Source organism: Agelaius tricolor, unplaced genomic scaffold, assembly GCF_023055355.1.
Source record: "Agelaius tricolor isolate 1412-34295 unplaced genomic scaffold, bAgeTri1.0.p SCAF_2, whole genome shotgun sequence".
Classification (NCBI taxonomy): Eukaryota; Metazoa; Chordata; class Aves; order Passeriformes; family Icteridae; genus Agelaius; species Agelaius tricolor.
In genome coordinates this window covers 46,791,256-46,807,703 of record NW_027269262.1, presented here as the reverse complement: position 1 = coordinate 46,807,703, position 16,448 = coordinate 46,791,256, and the positions used below count along the sequence as shown (strand labels likewise).

Genomic DNA, 16,448 nt, shown 5'->3' with positions numbered 1-16,448 from the left:
ATTTGCAAAAATACCTTGTTGACTTAAGGTGTGAAGCAGTGAAGGTCTGGACAGAGAGGTGTGAAGAGATGCCATTGTGGTTTTGTTGCAAACAGCAAAGAGAAGATTAACAGGGATCTAAAGGAAGCTGGAGGTAATTACAGTGGTGAAAGCATTAAGACACTAACATACTGTGCATAACTACATGAGCAGTGACTAATAAAACAAGACACAGTGAAACAAGCTTGTGATTGAAGGAAAGAAGTGAATTCAGTTTATTTGTGAACATAGAGCAGAGTTCATACACTTTTATATAGACACACACACACACATATTATCATCCTGGCCTCCTAAGCCTTATTTTCATTTATGTTACAGTACTGTTACCCTGTTTGGGCAGATTAAACAATATTTAGAGCTGTAAATGACACCCATATTAAGGCCTCACTAAATTAACACAGCAATACAAAGGGGCCTTAACAAAGACAAAAGGCAGCACTCATTTCTCTGTGATCTAACATTTATGTAGCTTTACCAAAGCTGGAACAAATCCTAACTCTGCTGCTCAAGTATGCCCCGATCTTTTTGATCTTTCCATCTACCTCATTAGTTGCTTCCACTGAAACAATTCTTGACCCTTTCCTTCCAGATGCTCCAGGAAGAGGATGAAATGGTGAGCATGTGTTTCCAGACAGCATGCACTTGGCCTTGCTTAAAATGCTACAATTAGTTTCTGTGAAGTTAGCATTAAGAAAACATTCAGGAAAGGCCCTGTTTTCCCTGGGATAAATAAGTGTATTAGAAGCAAATGTGAAGTGAATGGAAAAATCCAAGGCTGCCTGCTGAAACAGAAAGCCATTTACACACATGGATTATATCAGCCTAACATCCAAAATCTCCTCTGTACTTCTGTCTTCTAGACTTAAATTTGTTTTATCCTACTGCTTTTTCTCTTGCTCAGACTGTCTCTCCTCCTCAGGTATGTACACACTTACAGTGACGTCGCTGGTCTCTGTACCGTACTTGTTCTTCACCACAATGCTGTATTTCCCAGAGTCTTGTGTGGACACAGTAGAAATGGAAAAGCTGACATTTTTTCCAGATTCAAACCTCAGGATGCAATTGGCATCTGATACAAATGACTTTTCATTCTTCAGCCATGAGACCTCTGGGGTGGGATCTCCCCAGACAGTGCAAGAAAGATTAAGTGCCTACAGAAAAAGTACAAAGGAATTATGAGATTATGTGTCAGTGAACATTTGCTGTGTTTTTTGATGCCTGACTCTCCAAATATTCCAGCTGCCCATTTAGCTTCCTGCTTTTAGTAAAGGGATCCATACCATCATCAGTAAACAATAATTTATGTCACTCTTCTGTATCATAAAGGAAAAGAAGGAACTCAGTTAATTCAAGAATGGATCTTCTTCTCAACTCTCATAATCTTAAGTAGAGGTTTCTCCATGCATATTTTTAATATAAAATTGGGATATTATCTGTCTTTGTGTGTTAGACATGAAATGAGATTTTAATGAACTGTCAGATGATTTTGTTCACGTTAAACTCACCATATATATATATATATATATATATATCCCATAAGTAAAGAAAGTGTGGCTGCCTTTATAGATAACTAAGAACAAAGTAGCCCTGGAATATTTTGTTTCATTTGAAATCTTTTTAAACTGTGCCCTGACAGCTCTTCTAACAGACTTGAAGTGTTTTATGCACTTCTGTAAAACTATATTTAACTGAAATCAAGACAGGCTTTACTCATTCTTTAGTGTTCATCTAAGTATTTCCCTTGGATGTTAATACTGTTCCTAAGGACTGAATTCAGTCCCATCAGCTGTAGGAAGTATCTTCACTGCTAGAGAATCATCTTGTTGGAGAGGTCACTGGCAGCTTCTTGTACCTTCAGCAGGCTGCTGAGTCTCTTGGGCACACTCTGTACAGGCCTCCCTTTTTGCTTGTCAGCTAATTCATTTTTGGGAGATATTGATACATGTAAATGATCCCCTCCTCCAGTCACAGTGCTATGGCAATCTTCTCAAAAATATTTGCAAAAGTGAGTCTCATGTGGAGAGTCAAATGCGAAAAAAGTTCACATGACAATTCAGTGGTACATAGGCCTTTCTCTGGAGCTTTATTTAGGAAGGAATTTATTTCTATATACGCCATTTAAAGGGGAATCTAACTGGACTGGAAATTGAAGAACTTTTACTGCAAAGAAAAGTCTTCAGTGCTTCATTAGGAATGGACCAAGTGATAATAAAGGAGTAGACAAGATTTCACTTGACTGGAATCAAGTATCTCTTCCAACCTTCCCTCCAACTAATTGCTTCTTATCCAGTAGTGTGATAGTGGAAGATGGGACAGAAGAGAAATGCCTAGAAGGCTGTTGAAATGAATGGACAGAAAAATTGACACCTCTATAAAAATGAGAGGTGTTGATATCTCTGAGAACAAAAAAAAAAAAAAAAAAAAAAATTCCCCATGTGCCCAACCTGAGGATCAAAATGAGAGCAAAACGGAAGGGGAAATCTTTCCTATATCAGCAACATGTAATTCTTGGTACTGAAGGAGGGCAGGTTCCAAGTGAGAGGTGGTTATGGCATGGTGGAAATGGCCTCTATCTGATTTCCTGCAGCACCTACAGCTGGTGACCATGTGGGGCTGTTGACTCCCTTTTCTCGTAGCCCACTGGTGTGAATGTGGTTTTGGTTGCCATATCAGTCCATCTTTTTTAAAAACAAGTGGGAAATGAGGTTTTATGTTTCCCCCTCTTCCTTCTCACTCTGGATACAAACATGCCCTCAGCCTTAGCCAGGCAATGCATATGGACCCCTTCAGGTGCTCAATATTTCATTATTGTCTTCTGATTCTCAGCCAAGCAAGAGCTGAGCACCAAGTGGCTTCAGCTGCCACTCAACCACAGTGCTAATGAGCTGATATCCGTGTCCACACAGCTCCATTAGTGGCATTACTCAAAGCTGGGGTGTTTGAAGTGCTGTCATACTTCATAATTCAAAGAGATTCAAGCTGCAGTGATGATTCTTTTCTTCTTCTAAACCATTCCTTAAAATAGCTGCATTTTCCTTAACCTTGCATCACTAGCTCCTGTTCGATATGAGTGACTCTCTTAATGTGCCCATCTCTTTCTGTTTATTTTCCAGCTACTAATGTGCAGAGATGCATCTTATAATTCACTATATAGATGGTGAGATCTTGATTTTCTGGAAGGCAATTCCATACCCAAGGAGAAACAACTGCTCACTGTGACTGCACCTATCTGTTTCAGATTTCTGTCCTTTGGGCAAGAGATTGTCTTTGCTTATGTATATATTTATTACTCAACTGAAACACTTGATTATAGTACTGTGTTCAACCTGATATTATTATGGTAAAAAAGTGTGCCTTGTACTCCTGGGCCCAGGGCACTGAGGAATGTCCACTTGAAGCAACCAGCAGCTGCAAGTCCAGACCCTTTGTGCCCCTCGCTACCTCTTCTGCCTTTTACTGCAGGTTATCATGAGTAGCGTAGTAGAGGTGGCAGAGAGAAGTGTGTCGTTGTATTTCTTTGTAATTGAATCTTCTTTCACATTAGCACAGTGTCACAGTTGTGGATGGTTTGGGGAGTGGATTGAAGCAGCTCAGTTAAGGAAATCAGCTCCCTTCCTCCAGCCTATCTGTGAGGATCTACACCCCTGGCAGAAGGGTAGAATAGTGAGTTGGTGGGAAGAAGGATGTTACGTGTTGCTTCTATGTCTGAAAGTACCTCTCAGAATCCTAAGCCTCTTCACTCATTTACAGGCCTTCATTAAAACAGCCACTTAGGTTAAGTTGCCCAGCTGGACACAAAACTTACGCTAGCATTCTCCGTCAGGTCAGATTCCTCCCTAATGTGAACTGACACTTAGCCTTTTCCAATTATACCACACTGCTGAGGAGCATTTATGTCTATCAGTGGAAGCCTCTTAGGCCATCTGGAATGCTATTTGATTAACACTTGGTAAACACTGGTTCATTCCTTCTCACCCATACCCTTCAGCTCACATATAAAAAGCCAATAAATGGCATTACAGTCACAATGTTAAGTTTAAATTTGAGATATGCATGTGCTTGGAAGTTCAATCTTGGGGTACCAATCTGTTCATATAGGTCTGTGGTTATGGTGGCACTAGAATTCACAATCAAAGCTTGCCACACCTCTGCTACCTCATTTGCTGTTTTACAAAATCCTCAATGATTGTGCAATTTGCATGAGTTACACAACAGAGAATTGCATTCTTCTCTCTCCAGCATATATGCAAACAACAGACAGATGAGCCAACACCACCCAAACCAGCTCTGTTTTCCCTGATCACTCTGTGTCCTTCTCAAAACGATCCTCTACTGAATCAAGAAACGTAAGGTCAAGGATATTTGTCTCGAGTTCTGGGAGTATTTCAGCCATGTATTCAAACGTTACAAATGTCCTTGCTGTCAAGGACAACATGAGTCTGGGTAAGATTTTGCAACTCATTTTTACAAACTCGTTTTATAAACACTGCACATTTTGTGTCAGTGAACTCATACACAATTTCATGTCAACTTTCTTTTGTCTGAAAGCTTAAAACTGGTAAAGGTTTACACCCAAGTTTACACCCTGCCAAAGCATCATGAGAATCTCGCCTCCAAGCACTGATTAGCTGAGACTCTGCTAATTCATTCTGTTCCTTTGTCTTCTATCTACAGTTACAATGTTCACATGAGTGCTTCTTACTTTACAGCATTTCTCAAACTGCTATATCTGTTAAAGAATTTTATTTTGTAATGTTAACATACTTGATTTTCCCAGAACTGCTGCAGTGTACTATCTTGTTGGCTATATCTCATGTTGTTAAGCGGTTCAGAATAAGATTTTAGATTCTTAACACTTCTGCTGAGCTTGTAATCAAATTCTTTTAACCCAGCTGACCTACTGACAGATAAAGCCAGAAATACCAGGGAGCTGCCTTACTGTCGTTGTCACATTGCAGGTTTTCAGTGACATTCACATGCCCTATTTCACTGTTTGAACACACTGTGAAGAGGAACTGGATGGTGGCAGAGCAGCAGGAAGTGAAGAGCAGGCACTTCTTGGTCTCAGTACTATTAAATAGCAAGCTGTAGAAGCAGTGTGCTGGGAAAAAGTTGTGAGACTGATAACTCAGTTTCTGGGTCATCTGTTCTGTGCTCAAGCATCAATGTTCCTCTGGGAGTGCCTTACCATAATCTTTCAGCTAAACTCTCCTAATATAATCCAGTATAACACCAGTGACTTATTTTGACTTCCTTCTCCTTTACCCTGAGGAAACAGAGAATTTTTTCTCCTATTGGCTGGATGAGAATTGAGTTATTGTGGTTTACTACTTTTACACCATTTAAAACCCAGCCTCTACAGGTGGCCAGCCTCTACTGGCCACATTGCAAAGAATTTAACTGCAGAAGGCATAGAATGACTGACTCCCATGTGAAAAAAAGAGTTAAACTTTCCTGATACAAGAAAAAAAAAATCTAACTGTGAAACCTGTGCATGAATTTTTAAAGAGCTGGTTATATAAGGAGTTTTAGTCCCAACTCACATTGTCATTTCACTTTTATCTAATTCTTAAGAAAAGACACTGCCCTGAATACATAAACCCATCTGTGCAAGTCCATTGAATTATGTACAGAAGGAAGAGGATGAATAAATAATGTAGCAGATTTTAAAGATGGCATCTTAAAAAAAAAAAAGGGTGAATGTTTTGCCATCATTGAAAGGCATTCAAGCTGTTGGGATGTTTTGTAAAGCTTCAGTTAATTTACTGTACCTTGCCCTCCTGGATGGTGACAACATCGGGCAAACCTCCAAGTACCCGTGCACGATCTGGAAGTAAAGAAGATTAATTTTCTTTAGTGTCTCCAAATCAACTGTGTGCCGAATCCTGTTTCTCTTCTAGTTCTTTCCTTTTGTCTTATTTATGTACAACTTGTCTCTGATATCTGTGCTAGCAGAGAACTATCCAGCATTTTTAGCACACCATTTGGACTTTAAAATATGTTTAATTCACAGCAAAAGATGTGTTAATAGTTGGTGTCAATCACTTACACAGACGAATTAAAGTACACGTGCAGTGTCCGGCAGACTTTGATATCAATTGAGTTTTAATTCTGAGTGCACAAAATGATTTACACTTTTGAGATCTGGTGCTCAAAATTTTTACTGTAGTAAACTAAAAACATTGGGTATCCAAAGGGAAATGAATGACACCTGGTAAAGTGCTGGAGACTGGCTTTTAATCTAGATCCAAAGACAGACTTCAGCCTCAGTGGCAACAATGAAGTTCCACCACTTGTGTGTAGCTGTGTGTAAGTAAGACTGGTACCTGATTGATCTAGCTTTAAACTCAAGAGTCCCATAGTAGTTTTAGACAAATACAAATAAGCCAATCACACGCAGGCTTCAGTGCACTTCTCCTGGAATACGGATTTTGTTCGTTACATGTCTGGGTGGAGCCTGGCAGAGGAAGGAAATGACTGTACAGAATGTTCCCCTCTAGTGTGCTCTGTAAAAGATGTGCTCTGGAGCCCAGAGATAACAGCCTTAGGAGAGCAGGAAAGGCACTGTGCTGGGACAGTTGACGTGCCAGTGCCTTACGGGCAGTCCAGGGTCAGAAATGAAAGGGCAGGGAAATCACTGACCCCTTTGTGCTGTCTCAGCCAGGACTTGTGGGGGTCACTGTTCATATCCAAGCCCTGCTCTATCTCTCTGCACATTTTTCTCAAATAACTTTTCAAATGCCAGTTCTGCCCTCATTTTTATGCAGGTCTGAAAGTCATTTGAAATGAATTTGAACAGTTCATTTTTCCATGGCATCTTCTGTAAGTAGGGAGGATGATGAGTTTAATAATTCAAGCTGAAGGCTAATAACTTACTCCTTAAGTAGTTAATACACACTTCTGTTTTAGTTGTTCTGTTGGAATTGATATACAGGCAAAAGTGTGAGGAGCTTCTAAGCAATTCAAAAGCTACTGTTGCTTTCTTACCCATTTCTGTAAGTAATACAGAGCCATTCGACGTTTTAGAGCATTCAAAATTAGCCCAATTATTTTCTCGATCTTTGAAAACAAAGAGACTTTTGTGCAGAGAACATGCATGAGAGATCCCAGCAATAAAGTTTATTTTTAGAGAAGGCTAACTGATACTGAGAACAGGAGCTTGGATGAGAAAAATCAACCTAACCCATAAGAATAATATGATTAGCTGCAAAGTGCATCAATGTTAGATCAACAAAGGGTCACTTACTTCTCCTTGGTGTAAGGACAAACTCGTTTTAGGATGAGCACATGCATATAAACATGCCTATATTCCCTCTCTTTCCCAACACACAACCTTCCTAGAGAGGAAGAAAAGCTTCATAAACAGTTTCTTGCTATCATTGTCAAAGAAGGCCTACTTACTTTTCTCTGCAATCGCAGCTTGCCTGGAGTTGAAAGAAACAAAGGGAAAGTCCAATTTCAGTTAAGGTTTACTTAGAGTGATTAAAAAATAGATTATCTTTTTAACTGCTTTTAATCCATTAAGGAAAATCTCTCTCATAGCTTGGCAATAGAGCTTTTTCTTTGCTACCTGACTGTTATATAAGAATTGCACCAAAGAAGTCACATGCCAAACTCCTACAGGCTTCTGTATGACTAGGACTTGTTTCATAAGATAAAGTTATCTCCAGCACAAAACAAATACTGTTATTATTTTATGGCTGCCATTACTGTATTTAGATGGCATAATACTTACTTTAGTCTCTGGAACTCAGCAAAGGCTTCATCAAAGGCTTTGTAAAGAGGAAAAAAGTACATTTAGAGAGAAATAATCACACAAGTTTAAACTTAAAATTAATAAATAAATTTAAAATATAGATGTAATAAATTTAAAATGTAAAATTTTAAATGCATGCATGTGTACTGTACAAACACTAAAATGCTGAATGGTTTGACTGATAAAGGCCATCTGGTAAATGGCAGCTATTATATGTACATATGAATGCATAAACACACTTTTTTCTTCCAGAAATCAGGCTTTAAGACAGAGGTCAAGAAAGTAGTAGCTGAAGTAATTTCACAAAAGAGAGAAAGAAATGCACAATACATCACCTAAATGAGGGATTGTGACAGTGACCCTCCAAACTTTTTATATTGTACATCCCTATATAAAATTATTTTGAGCATGCACTCCCTATATATAAATTTATTTATAGATTATGTAGATGTAAACAAGTGAAGTACACTTGGTCATCTTGCGCACACACTTCAGAGACCACTGGGTTATGGAATACAAAAGAGATAATTTTCCAAGGTTTTTTCACATCTGCTTGAAGCATCACACTGATGGCTACGAGCAAAGCAAACAACAAATTGTTGTCTCCTTTGTAAATTCAGGCTAAGCTGCCATCATGGGGGAGGTCAACCTCTCCTACTTTGAAAGGGAAGAAGAAATGTCTTTTCCTAGAAAGTGAAGATACAGTACAGAAGAAGCAGCATGGAGATGATTAAAATGTTATCACCCTTAAACAGAGCTTGCAAACAAAAACTGAAGTTTTAGGCATGGGAACAGCTGGGAATGGAAAGAGCAGTTTGGAAGGAGTTAATCTGTTCTCTAGGATCTGAGAGGTCTCTCAGAGTAAAAGCTTCCAACAGTCAATCCAAATTTTTCCCCTAACAGTCCTTCCTCATGCTGATGAGAGGTCTTGGCATCTCTGAAGAATGAGGAGTTTTATTACACCCATCAAAGAAATAGGGTAGGAAAGAATCAGAACAAACTCGTCCCTCACTTCCTCCTGGAAATATTCCTTGGAAGAGAGACACACAGAAGGCATTCAGTGCTACAACTCATATTTAAAACTGCCAATCAATGCCAGCAACACAAGTGGTTTTGTAAAATAGCTCAGAAACTGGGCTGGCATCTCAGTAGGCAGACTGTAAGTGGGTATTTAGATTAGGAAAAAGTGGTTTGTATTTTATTATTTGAGAGCACAGGTCGGGGAAAACAAATGGTGTGGTCTGGGAAGAACAAATCACATAATCACAGAGTAAGCTGAATTGGAAGGAACCCACAGGGATCATCAAGTCCAACTCCCAATCCCACCCAGCACCATCCCCTAGAGCTGCATTGTATGCCTGAGAGTATTGTCCAAAAATGCTTCTTAACTCTGTCAGGCTTGTTGACACAGTCCCTACAAAAAAAGCCAGACTGGTGGGTGCACACACAGACCCCAAAGGGTGACAGGTCTGTGGCAAGATGCTGCTGTAGATGCTGCCACACTGCCACAGCACACTGCCCACACAGAAATGATGCTAGCAGAGGGAATGGCCTACCTTGTCCAGAAAGATCCACTGTCTTTTTGTGCGTTGTGTTGCCATCAAAGAGTTCCATTATGTATCTGCCTTTGTCCTGTGGAGTTGGCTCATTGATCTGCAACCAGATCTGCTCCCCGGTGACACCAGTCCTCATCCGGTCCGTGAACTTAATCTGGGTATCACTGAAAAGCACAAAACAATGTTACCTTTTGGTTTTACTGCAGTATTAAAAGGGTTTGCTCGTGTTGAGCCACTGAGCACACCTGGAGTTACTAAATGATTTCCAAGACACTGTGGTATGCCACCATATTCTGAAACCTTTGAGGTCAAACCCTTGCTAGAGTTGTGAGCCAGCTGTTGAACCTTTCACTGTTCAAGGTCCAGCTATCCTCAGAGCTTGCAGAAGAATTATGCATCTCAGTCTGCAACCTGAGCCATAGAAAAGCTGTACAAGTCTAAAAACCAGATGTCTGAAGGGTAGCCCAGGCATCCACAAATATTGCTGTTCTCTTTTTAGCATTTCTGCTTGGGCAAAACAAAAGTATACAGGGATGTGTCTACAAAAAAACCCCCACTTTTGTCAGAAATGGTGTTTGCCCATCTGGAATGATTTCTGATGCTCTACTATGTTTGGAATTTGAACACACTTTGACATAAGCTTATCTTCTTCCATTAAAAGAACAGAAAACAAAAGAAAAAACAAAAAAACCCAACACCCCCCTCCCTCACCCCCCAAAATCAATTTCTTAGCTTTCTAGCTAAGCAGTTAATTTCCCTGGATGAGGCAAAAGATATTTGCCAAATAAGCTACTCATTTCCTTGTTATCTTTAAACTGATAACTTTGAATGCACTGGAGGGAAAAAAAACCACCTAGATTAATTTGACATGCTTCAAGATGAAACAAGTTTCTAAAAATGAAATGGAGAAAGAGAGAGAGGGGGGGGAAAAACCCTACAATACTTCATATTCTCTTGCACTTATTTGAAATACTTGGGACTTTTGATGACACTAGGTCAGAATGAGTGCCAAGAAACAAGAAGGCCTCCAATGGCTTTCATTTCTCTGACAGGGTGCTGGTTAACATCAGTGTCAATAATTACAGCAAGCCTGGTACAGCACATCCTGGGTATTCTGTGCCTCATTTACATGAGTTTTACTGAGAGATCAGTAATTCAGGTTCCATCATACAGACTAACTACTACCATGTCCACAGGAAGTGAAACAGCAAAAATAGTAATAATGGATTTGAAGTGATCTAAGTTGTTTACTTCTCTTATTTACTTCTCTAGTTTTGCCAGTGCAAGCTGTTTGTGTGGGCTGAGAACTCAAAGCTGTCTCATAGATTTGGATGTGCAACTCCCATTAATTTTATGGGGAGCTGGGCATTCAAATTCTTTTTTGAAATCTCAGTTCTTCTGTCTGTCTTGGTTACGTTTGTAGTGCCTGCAGGAGGGGCTGTCTGGATTTTACTGCCTCAGGCACATGCTGGAATTTGCTTTGCCTCCTAAAAATGAAGCCATGCATTAAGAGGATATGCCTGCTTGTCCCAGTTCCACTGAACTGTGGCTTCTAGACAAGCAGACCTCCAGGGCAGGTATCTCTGAACCCGTGGTGCTGGCCTCTTTTGAGGCCTGACGGTCTCTTGGGTTATATTTGCATCACTCCATAAAACTGAGTCAGGGAAGGATGCAGCTCCCACTGGGGAGGTGGGAAGTGCTCTGAAGCAGCTCCATCCTGCTGGCATCCTGTGGCATGGGACAGTCTTTCATGAGAGAAACAACAGGAGGGCTTGGAACCACCACACCTGACTCTCATACTGATTTCCTGTGAATGTAATTGACTGAAACAAACTCATATGAGATAAGGACTCATGGGAGAGGAGGGGAAACCTGGGCCTCATCTCTCCTGCAAATCCAGGTTCTTTCTGGATCTATGAAACCAAAATTGCACTGGGTTTTGCAAAGCTCTTGTGTACTTACTTGTGCACCCAGCCTACTCTCAAATCTTCTACATAGTAAGTTACATAGGAGTACAGTCTGATACCCTCAGCTGTGCTCTGGATTTTCAGGTCTGTTGCAGATAAAGCTGAAAGAAGAGCACATGGTTTTATGCAGCCATACAGCCATTCATTGAGTGCCACAATGAGTCATTCATTTGAAAAAGGAATTAAGCGCTTACCAATCCTTCTGCATACTTCATTCATCAGATCAGCAAAAGCTGTGGAAATAAAATCCAGAGACTAAGACTTTGTGCCTGCAGTTCAAGCACAGTCAACAGTAGGACAAGTACTGGCTCTGAAATATTCTCCCCAGAAGGTTTGAAAAACCAGTCTTTGAAAAAGCTACCTTTTCAAGCACATTGGAAATCTGAGTAATGCAGAAATTTAGCCTGTTATTTTACAGTTTCCAGACTTTATTTAAGTGCAGCCTTGATGAATACTGCTGAACAAGACAACGTTCTATTTATTATTTTTTTTTGTAAATGACACTGCTCAGCTGGAATGCTAACCCATTTATATACATTCTAATGGATAGAAGTGGAATGTTAAGAACATAGTAATCACAGCAAGTGGAAAGGCCTCTAAGTAGTTGACAAAATATAATAAAAATATTTTTAAATGATCTAGTTATGTAATTTTTTCTATACTTGTAGGTTTATTTATATAGCCCCCTGAGGAAATCTGTTGTAATTTTGCTTAGTGGTAATCACTGTATGCTCCCAAAATTATACAGAATCCAGAAGCAATAAGCTGTATTCAAATGTTATTTGAACTGAAAAATCTCCGTTTTTCTAATCAGATGGTCTTGTATGCATGAGGAACAAAGCCACAGGAAGGCAACATGTGCAGATGCTTGTATTACCCTGAACCCACTTCAGTCCTGGTATCTGCTGAGCACAGCCAGGCTCTGACCTGTGTCCTTGAGCTTCAGCTCACTGGAGTCCTTTCCTCTGTCGTCCTTCAGAATGACTTCATATGTGCCAGCATCTTTCTTAGAAAACTGCAATATTGTAATGATAAAACCAGTTTTCAGAACCGGTACTGTAGAAAAATATAGATTTTACTTGTGAACCCAGCAGATATCCTGTCCCTGTCCCCAGCAGGTACCCGGTGCCTGAGGCTGCCCCCGTGCCCCCCAGCTGCCCTACCCCTGGCTGGGTTGCTGGGATGGGCTTTGGCAGGAAGGCCTGGTATGCAGGACCCTGTCCTAGCCCAGATCTGCTGCAAGGCTGGGTATGAACCAGACCCCTCTGGTGACTCTGAAAGCCTGAGTGACAAGCACTTTCCAAATGCTATTCAGAATGGAAATGTGGTCTCAATCTGTTGCTAAATTGACATGCAAAGGAAGTGACAAGCTTATTATCTCTTCTGTCATCATTTCCTGAAAATCTGAACAAGCAGTTACAGACAGACATTTGCTTTAGTGAAAACACAGACGCCTTGTGAGCTTTTCCATTTTTAAAACCCACTTCCTTTTTCAATTGTTCTGCTGGAGTACCAGATTAGATCAAATAACTCATCTGAACTCTAATTTCAACTGAAGGCTAGTGAAGACAGTCACTCACCTCTGATATCAGCAGAGTACACACGCCATCCTTAAAGTCATGTTCTTCATCTACCATTATCTCCCTGTCATCTTTGTACCACACAATGTGTGTTTCCTTCTTAATATTAGCCACCTAAAATGGATGAAAACCACACTGCAATTATTCACTTCATCTGAGCCAGGGGAGCTCAGTGCTGTAATTTCGGTTAGCTTGTTCCATGGGTTAGTGTGTTCAGGTCTCTCACAGAGGAACAGCAAGCTTTACAACCTGATTGCAGTGAGTTACTGCAGGCCTCCATTTTAAAATGTGGGAGGCAAGAGGGAAAACAACCGGGATGCAAACAGAGAGAAAAGGAGACCAGGGACTGAGCTGATCCTGCCCAGGGAATTTCTACATGCATAAGCAGGCCAAAAATGAATTAGTCCCTGGATTTACAAAGATTTGTCAATCCTTTTCAGCTGCCTTTCTCTGAGTGGGTAGCTGATAGACCTGAAGAAAGAAATTCAAGCTATTTTCCAACATATTTTGTTACATGCAATGAGCTGTTGCCTCAGCAGGATTAACCTTCAGAGGCTCTGTCACTGTCCAACACACAGCTGGGAGTACAAAAGCAAAGGGCATCTCTTTAGTCCCTTCCCAATCATCTAGGTAGTGGTAGTTCAGTGTGGTGTGCTCTGAATATTGTACTCAGGGTTTTCCTTTCCCCTTACCTTACATTTCAACATCACATTACACTCATCAGTAACTTCCCATCCCAGTTTATCCACAAAATGAGGACCTGTTTGAAATTACAGAAATATTTTTAAAGGTCACATCAATGGTATTCATGATGCAAAATGAAAGACGGATGTGTTTTACTTGACAAGAATTCTGTCGTATTTTATTTGGTTTTATTTTTCCTATTTCTGCTTCAGAAGTACCCACGTAACACAACAAAACCAATGTATTTCAAGTGAACATATATAACTATAAACAAACTCTTAACAGACTAACACATATGTAATACTTATAAGTATTTGTATTATCACCTTGTTTCCTGTGCCACTCTTTTCTCTGGAAATCTGCTTCATCCTGTAGCTTCTTGAATACTAGGAATTAAAACCAGTAAGAAATACAAGGTTAAACTTCATGTGCCATTTGTACAATGCTGAATGTCACTGTAACAGTTCAGTCTAACTCTGTCCTCAACTGTCCCTTGGATGCCAGTGAGAAGCTGGCCATAGATCAGGTTTTCACTGGACATTCCAGAGCATCAGAAGCTGATTATGGCTAACTCAACTTCCCTAGATGTGCAATCCCCAATCATGCAGCTCCTGGTAGGAAGGCAAATGAGAGGCATCAGAGTCAGCAGCTGCTTGAGCTCTAACAGGTGCAGCTACTAGTTCCCAGCTGAATGGGCTTTTTATATGGGAAATTTTCATTCCACCCATAGGAAAGCAAACCACGACATGCTGCAGTATTTTACATTTCTTTAACAATTCCTGTTTCTCCCATCACTTTAAAAATTTCAGTTCACGCACACGCCCTGTCCTGTAGGAGGCAGGCAAAATTGTGACATAAAAAAACTGAAAGATCCGTTGGTGTTGAAAACTGTGAAAAGCCAGCCCACTGCATAATGCAGATTAGCCTACCATCACCAATGAGGACAAGACTAGATTGATTGGTTGCTTTTCCATCCTGCAGCTGGAACGTGTAAGTGCCTTCATCCTTTTCCTCAAGTTTGTCCATAATCATTTCAACAAGGCCAGTATTCTTGTCCACCTTCATTTTATATTTCTGCAGGAGTGGAAAGTAAAGCAACAATTCGTACATGTCAGAGACAGAAAATATTTGTGAAGTGATATAATGGTCTCTTTAGGAGAAACTTTGTTTTCTTTATTTGGAGTCCCACTTCTTCAGATTCCCATTTGTACAGATCACCATCCTATTCTAGACTCACTGTCTCTAGCTCCAGCTCCAAATGTACAACCAAATAAATAAATCTGTTTATTTACTGAGGCTGTACAAGCACATGTCATGCCTGTTGCACAGTGAGTACTATATTCTTTTTCATTAGAAAGGTTTAGATTTGCATCTCTTCAGAATAATGCTTTCTTTGAGGGTGATTATACTGTACAAGGTTGTGTCTGGAATGCTCCATCTCTGCCTTCTATCTGATATCAGTGTTGCAACAAAATCATGCCATGTCCCGTCTTTGGGGTGTAACAAGTTCTGCAGCTGGAAACAAACACTTGGGAATTTTTCTGTGATGTAATAAATTCCTTCAAACCAGAAACAGAGGTGAGGACAACGGTATTCTAGGGCTATAGATGAAGGAGATGGAGGAGTCTGGGCAATTGCAGTGATCCCTTGAAATCAAAGTTAATAGAACAGGTGGTATTCACAAAAGTGGCAGGAAGGCATATAACTTCCCTTTATAAAATGCATCCAGTAGAATTCATCTGGACCTCAGAACTATGGATAAAATCTTTCTAATCATGCTTTCCATGACATACACTATTCTTCATGAAAGTTCATCAGAGTGGAACACTAGTTGGAAGTATACTAGAGACACTAATCCTCATTGATACTCATGAAAATGCAAACACATGTAAGCAGTGAAAAGCCTTACCTCTCCATTGAAAATCTCCTTATCATTAAACACAAAATTGGCCTTTGCATTGCCAGACAGTTTTTCAGCTTGCAGCCAGAATCTCACTTCTCCTTTTTCCAAGATTTCCACTGCCAACTCAGAGATAAGTGGGACAGCTACAAAGAAGAAAGAAAGGAATGATGCCTATTTTGCCTGTGCCCCAACAGCTATTGTCTGCTACAACCAGAAAGCCACTTAATCCTTCCATACTCAAATACTGTATGCAAGGTAACTAGCTCATAACAGATCTTCACATAGACAGAATGCCTCTCCACCCACATATACCCAGAATGACAGATGAGATTTAGTCTTTTGATCCTTCAATCACAAGGTCTGACCAAACTGAAGGTGTTCAAGATTTGATTTATGCTCCATTCTAAAACAAGGCTATTTCAAATGCAAACTGCAAGTATCTGTGCAGCATTATGTGAGTCTGTATGCTGCAAACCCATGTTTAATGAGTTGTCTAATAATATTACTGTAAGACAGTGAAGTGACTCAGAGGGGAAAAAAGCAAAACAAAGCACAAAAAATCTCCAAGCACAAAGCAAGATCAGAAAGTCAGCTGCTGAGCTGTAGGTTGGGAGATTTTTGAAAACACTCTGATCCTCTCCTGAGTGGAACCTCCATCTCCAGAATTCACTAAATATCCCAACACGTCCTCAGTCTCCCCAGTACATTTTGTTTTCTTATGAGTAACCGAAACCCCCACATATAAACCAAGTGTGTCAACAGGGAAAAAAAAAGTAAAAATCATGTACTATACCATAGGTAACTCTTTTTTAGTTAGTTAGTTCCTGTTAGTAACAGTCCTCAGCTTGGTTTCACTTTAACTTTTCTTTAAGACACCATAATCAGCAACATGAAGCACGAGGTGTTAGACTCTGACATTGGGGCATTTTGCTCATCTCACTGACTTCTGTCATGTTATCTATC

At 40.1% G+C, this 16,448-nt stretch overlaps 1 protein-coding gene across 1 annotated transcript in view; it reads right to left on the bottom strand.

The window, feature by feature from the left end:
- Positions 1 to 224: 224 nt before the first annotated feature.
- Positions 225 to 16,448, bottom strand: part of MYOM1 (myomesin 1) — a 105,395-nt gene continuing 89,171 nt past the window's right edge. The window contains exons 27-39 of the mRNA XM_071417810.1: positions 15,492 to 15,628; positions 14,512 to 14,656; positions 13,909 to 13,968; positions 13,591 to 13,658; positions 12,899 to 13,012; positions 12,246 to 12,333; positions 11,513 to 11,551; positions 11,314 to 11,419; positions 9,352 to 9,515; positions 7,775 to 7,811; positions 7,441 to 7,463; positions 5,811 to 5,866; positions 225 to 1,190 (exon numbers count right to left, since the gene is read on the bottom strand). Coding sequence (XP_071273911.1) covers positions 918 to 1,190; positions 5,811 to 5,866; positions 7,441 to 7,463; positions 7,775 to 7,811; positions 9,352 to 9,515; positions 11,314 to 11,419; positions 11,513 to 11,551; positions 12,246 to 12,333; positions 12,899 to 13,012; positions 13,591 to 13,658; positions 13,909 to 13,968; positions 14,512 to 14,656; positions 15,492 to 15,628 — 1,310 coding nt within the window. The 3' untranslated portion in view covers positions 225 to 917. The remainder of the gene's footprint in view (positions 1,191 to 5,810; positions 5,867 to 7,440; positions 7,464 to 7,774; positions 7,812 to 9,351; positions 9,516 to 11,313; positions 11,420 to 11,512; positions 11,552 to 12,245; positions 12,334 to 12,898; positions 13,013 to 13,590; positions 13,659 to 13,908; positions 13,969 to 14,511; positions 14,657 to 15,491; positions 15,629 to 16,448) is intronic.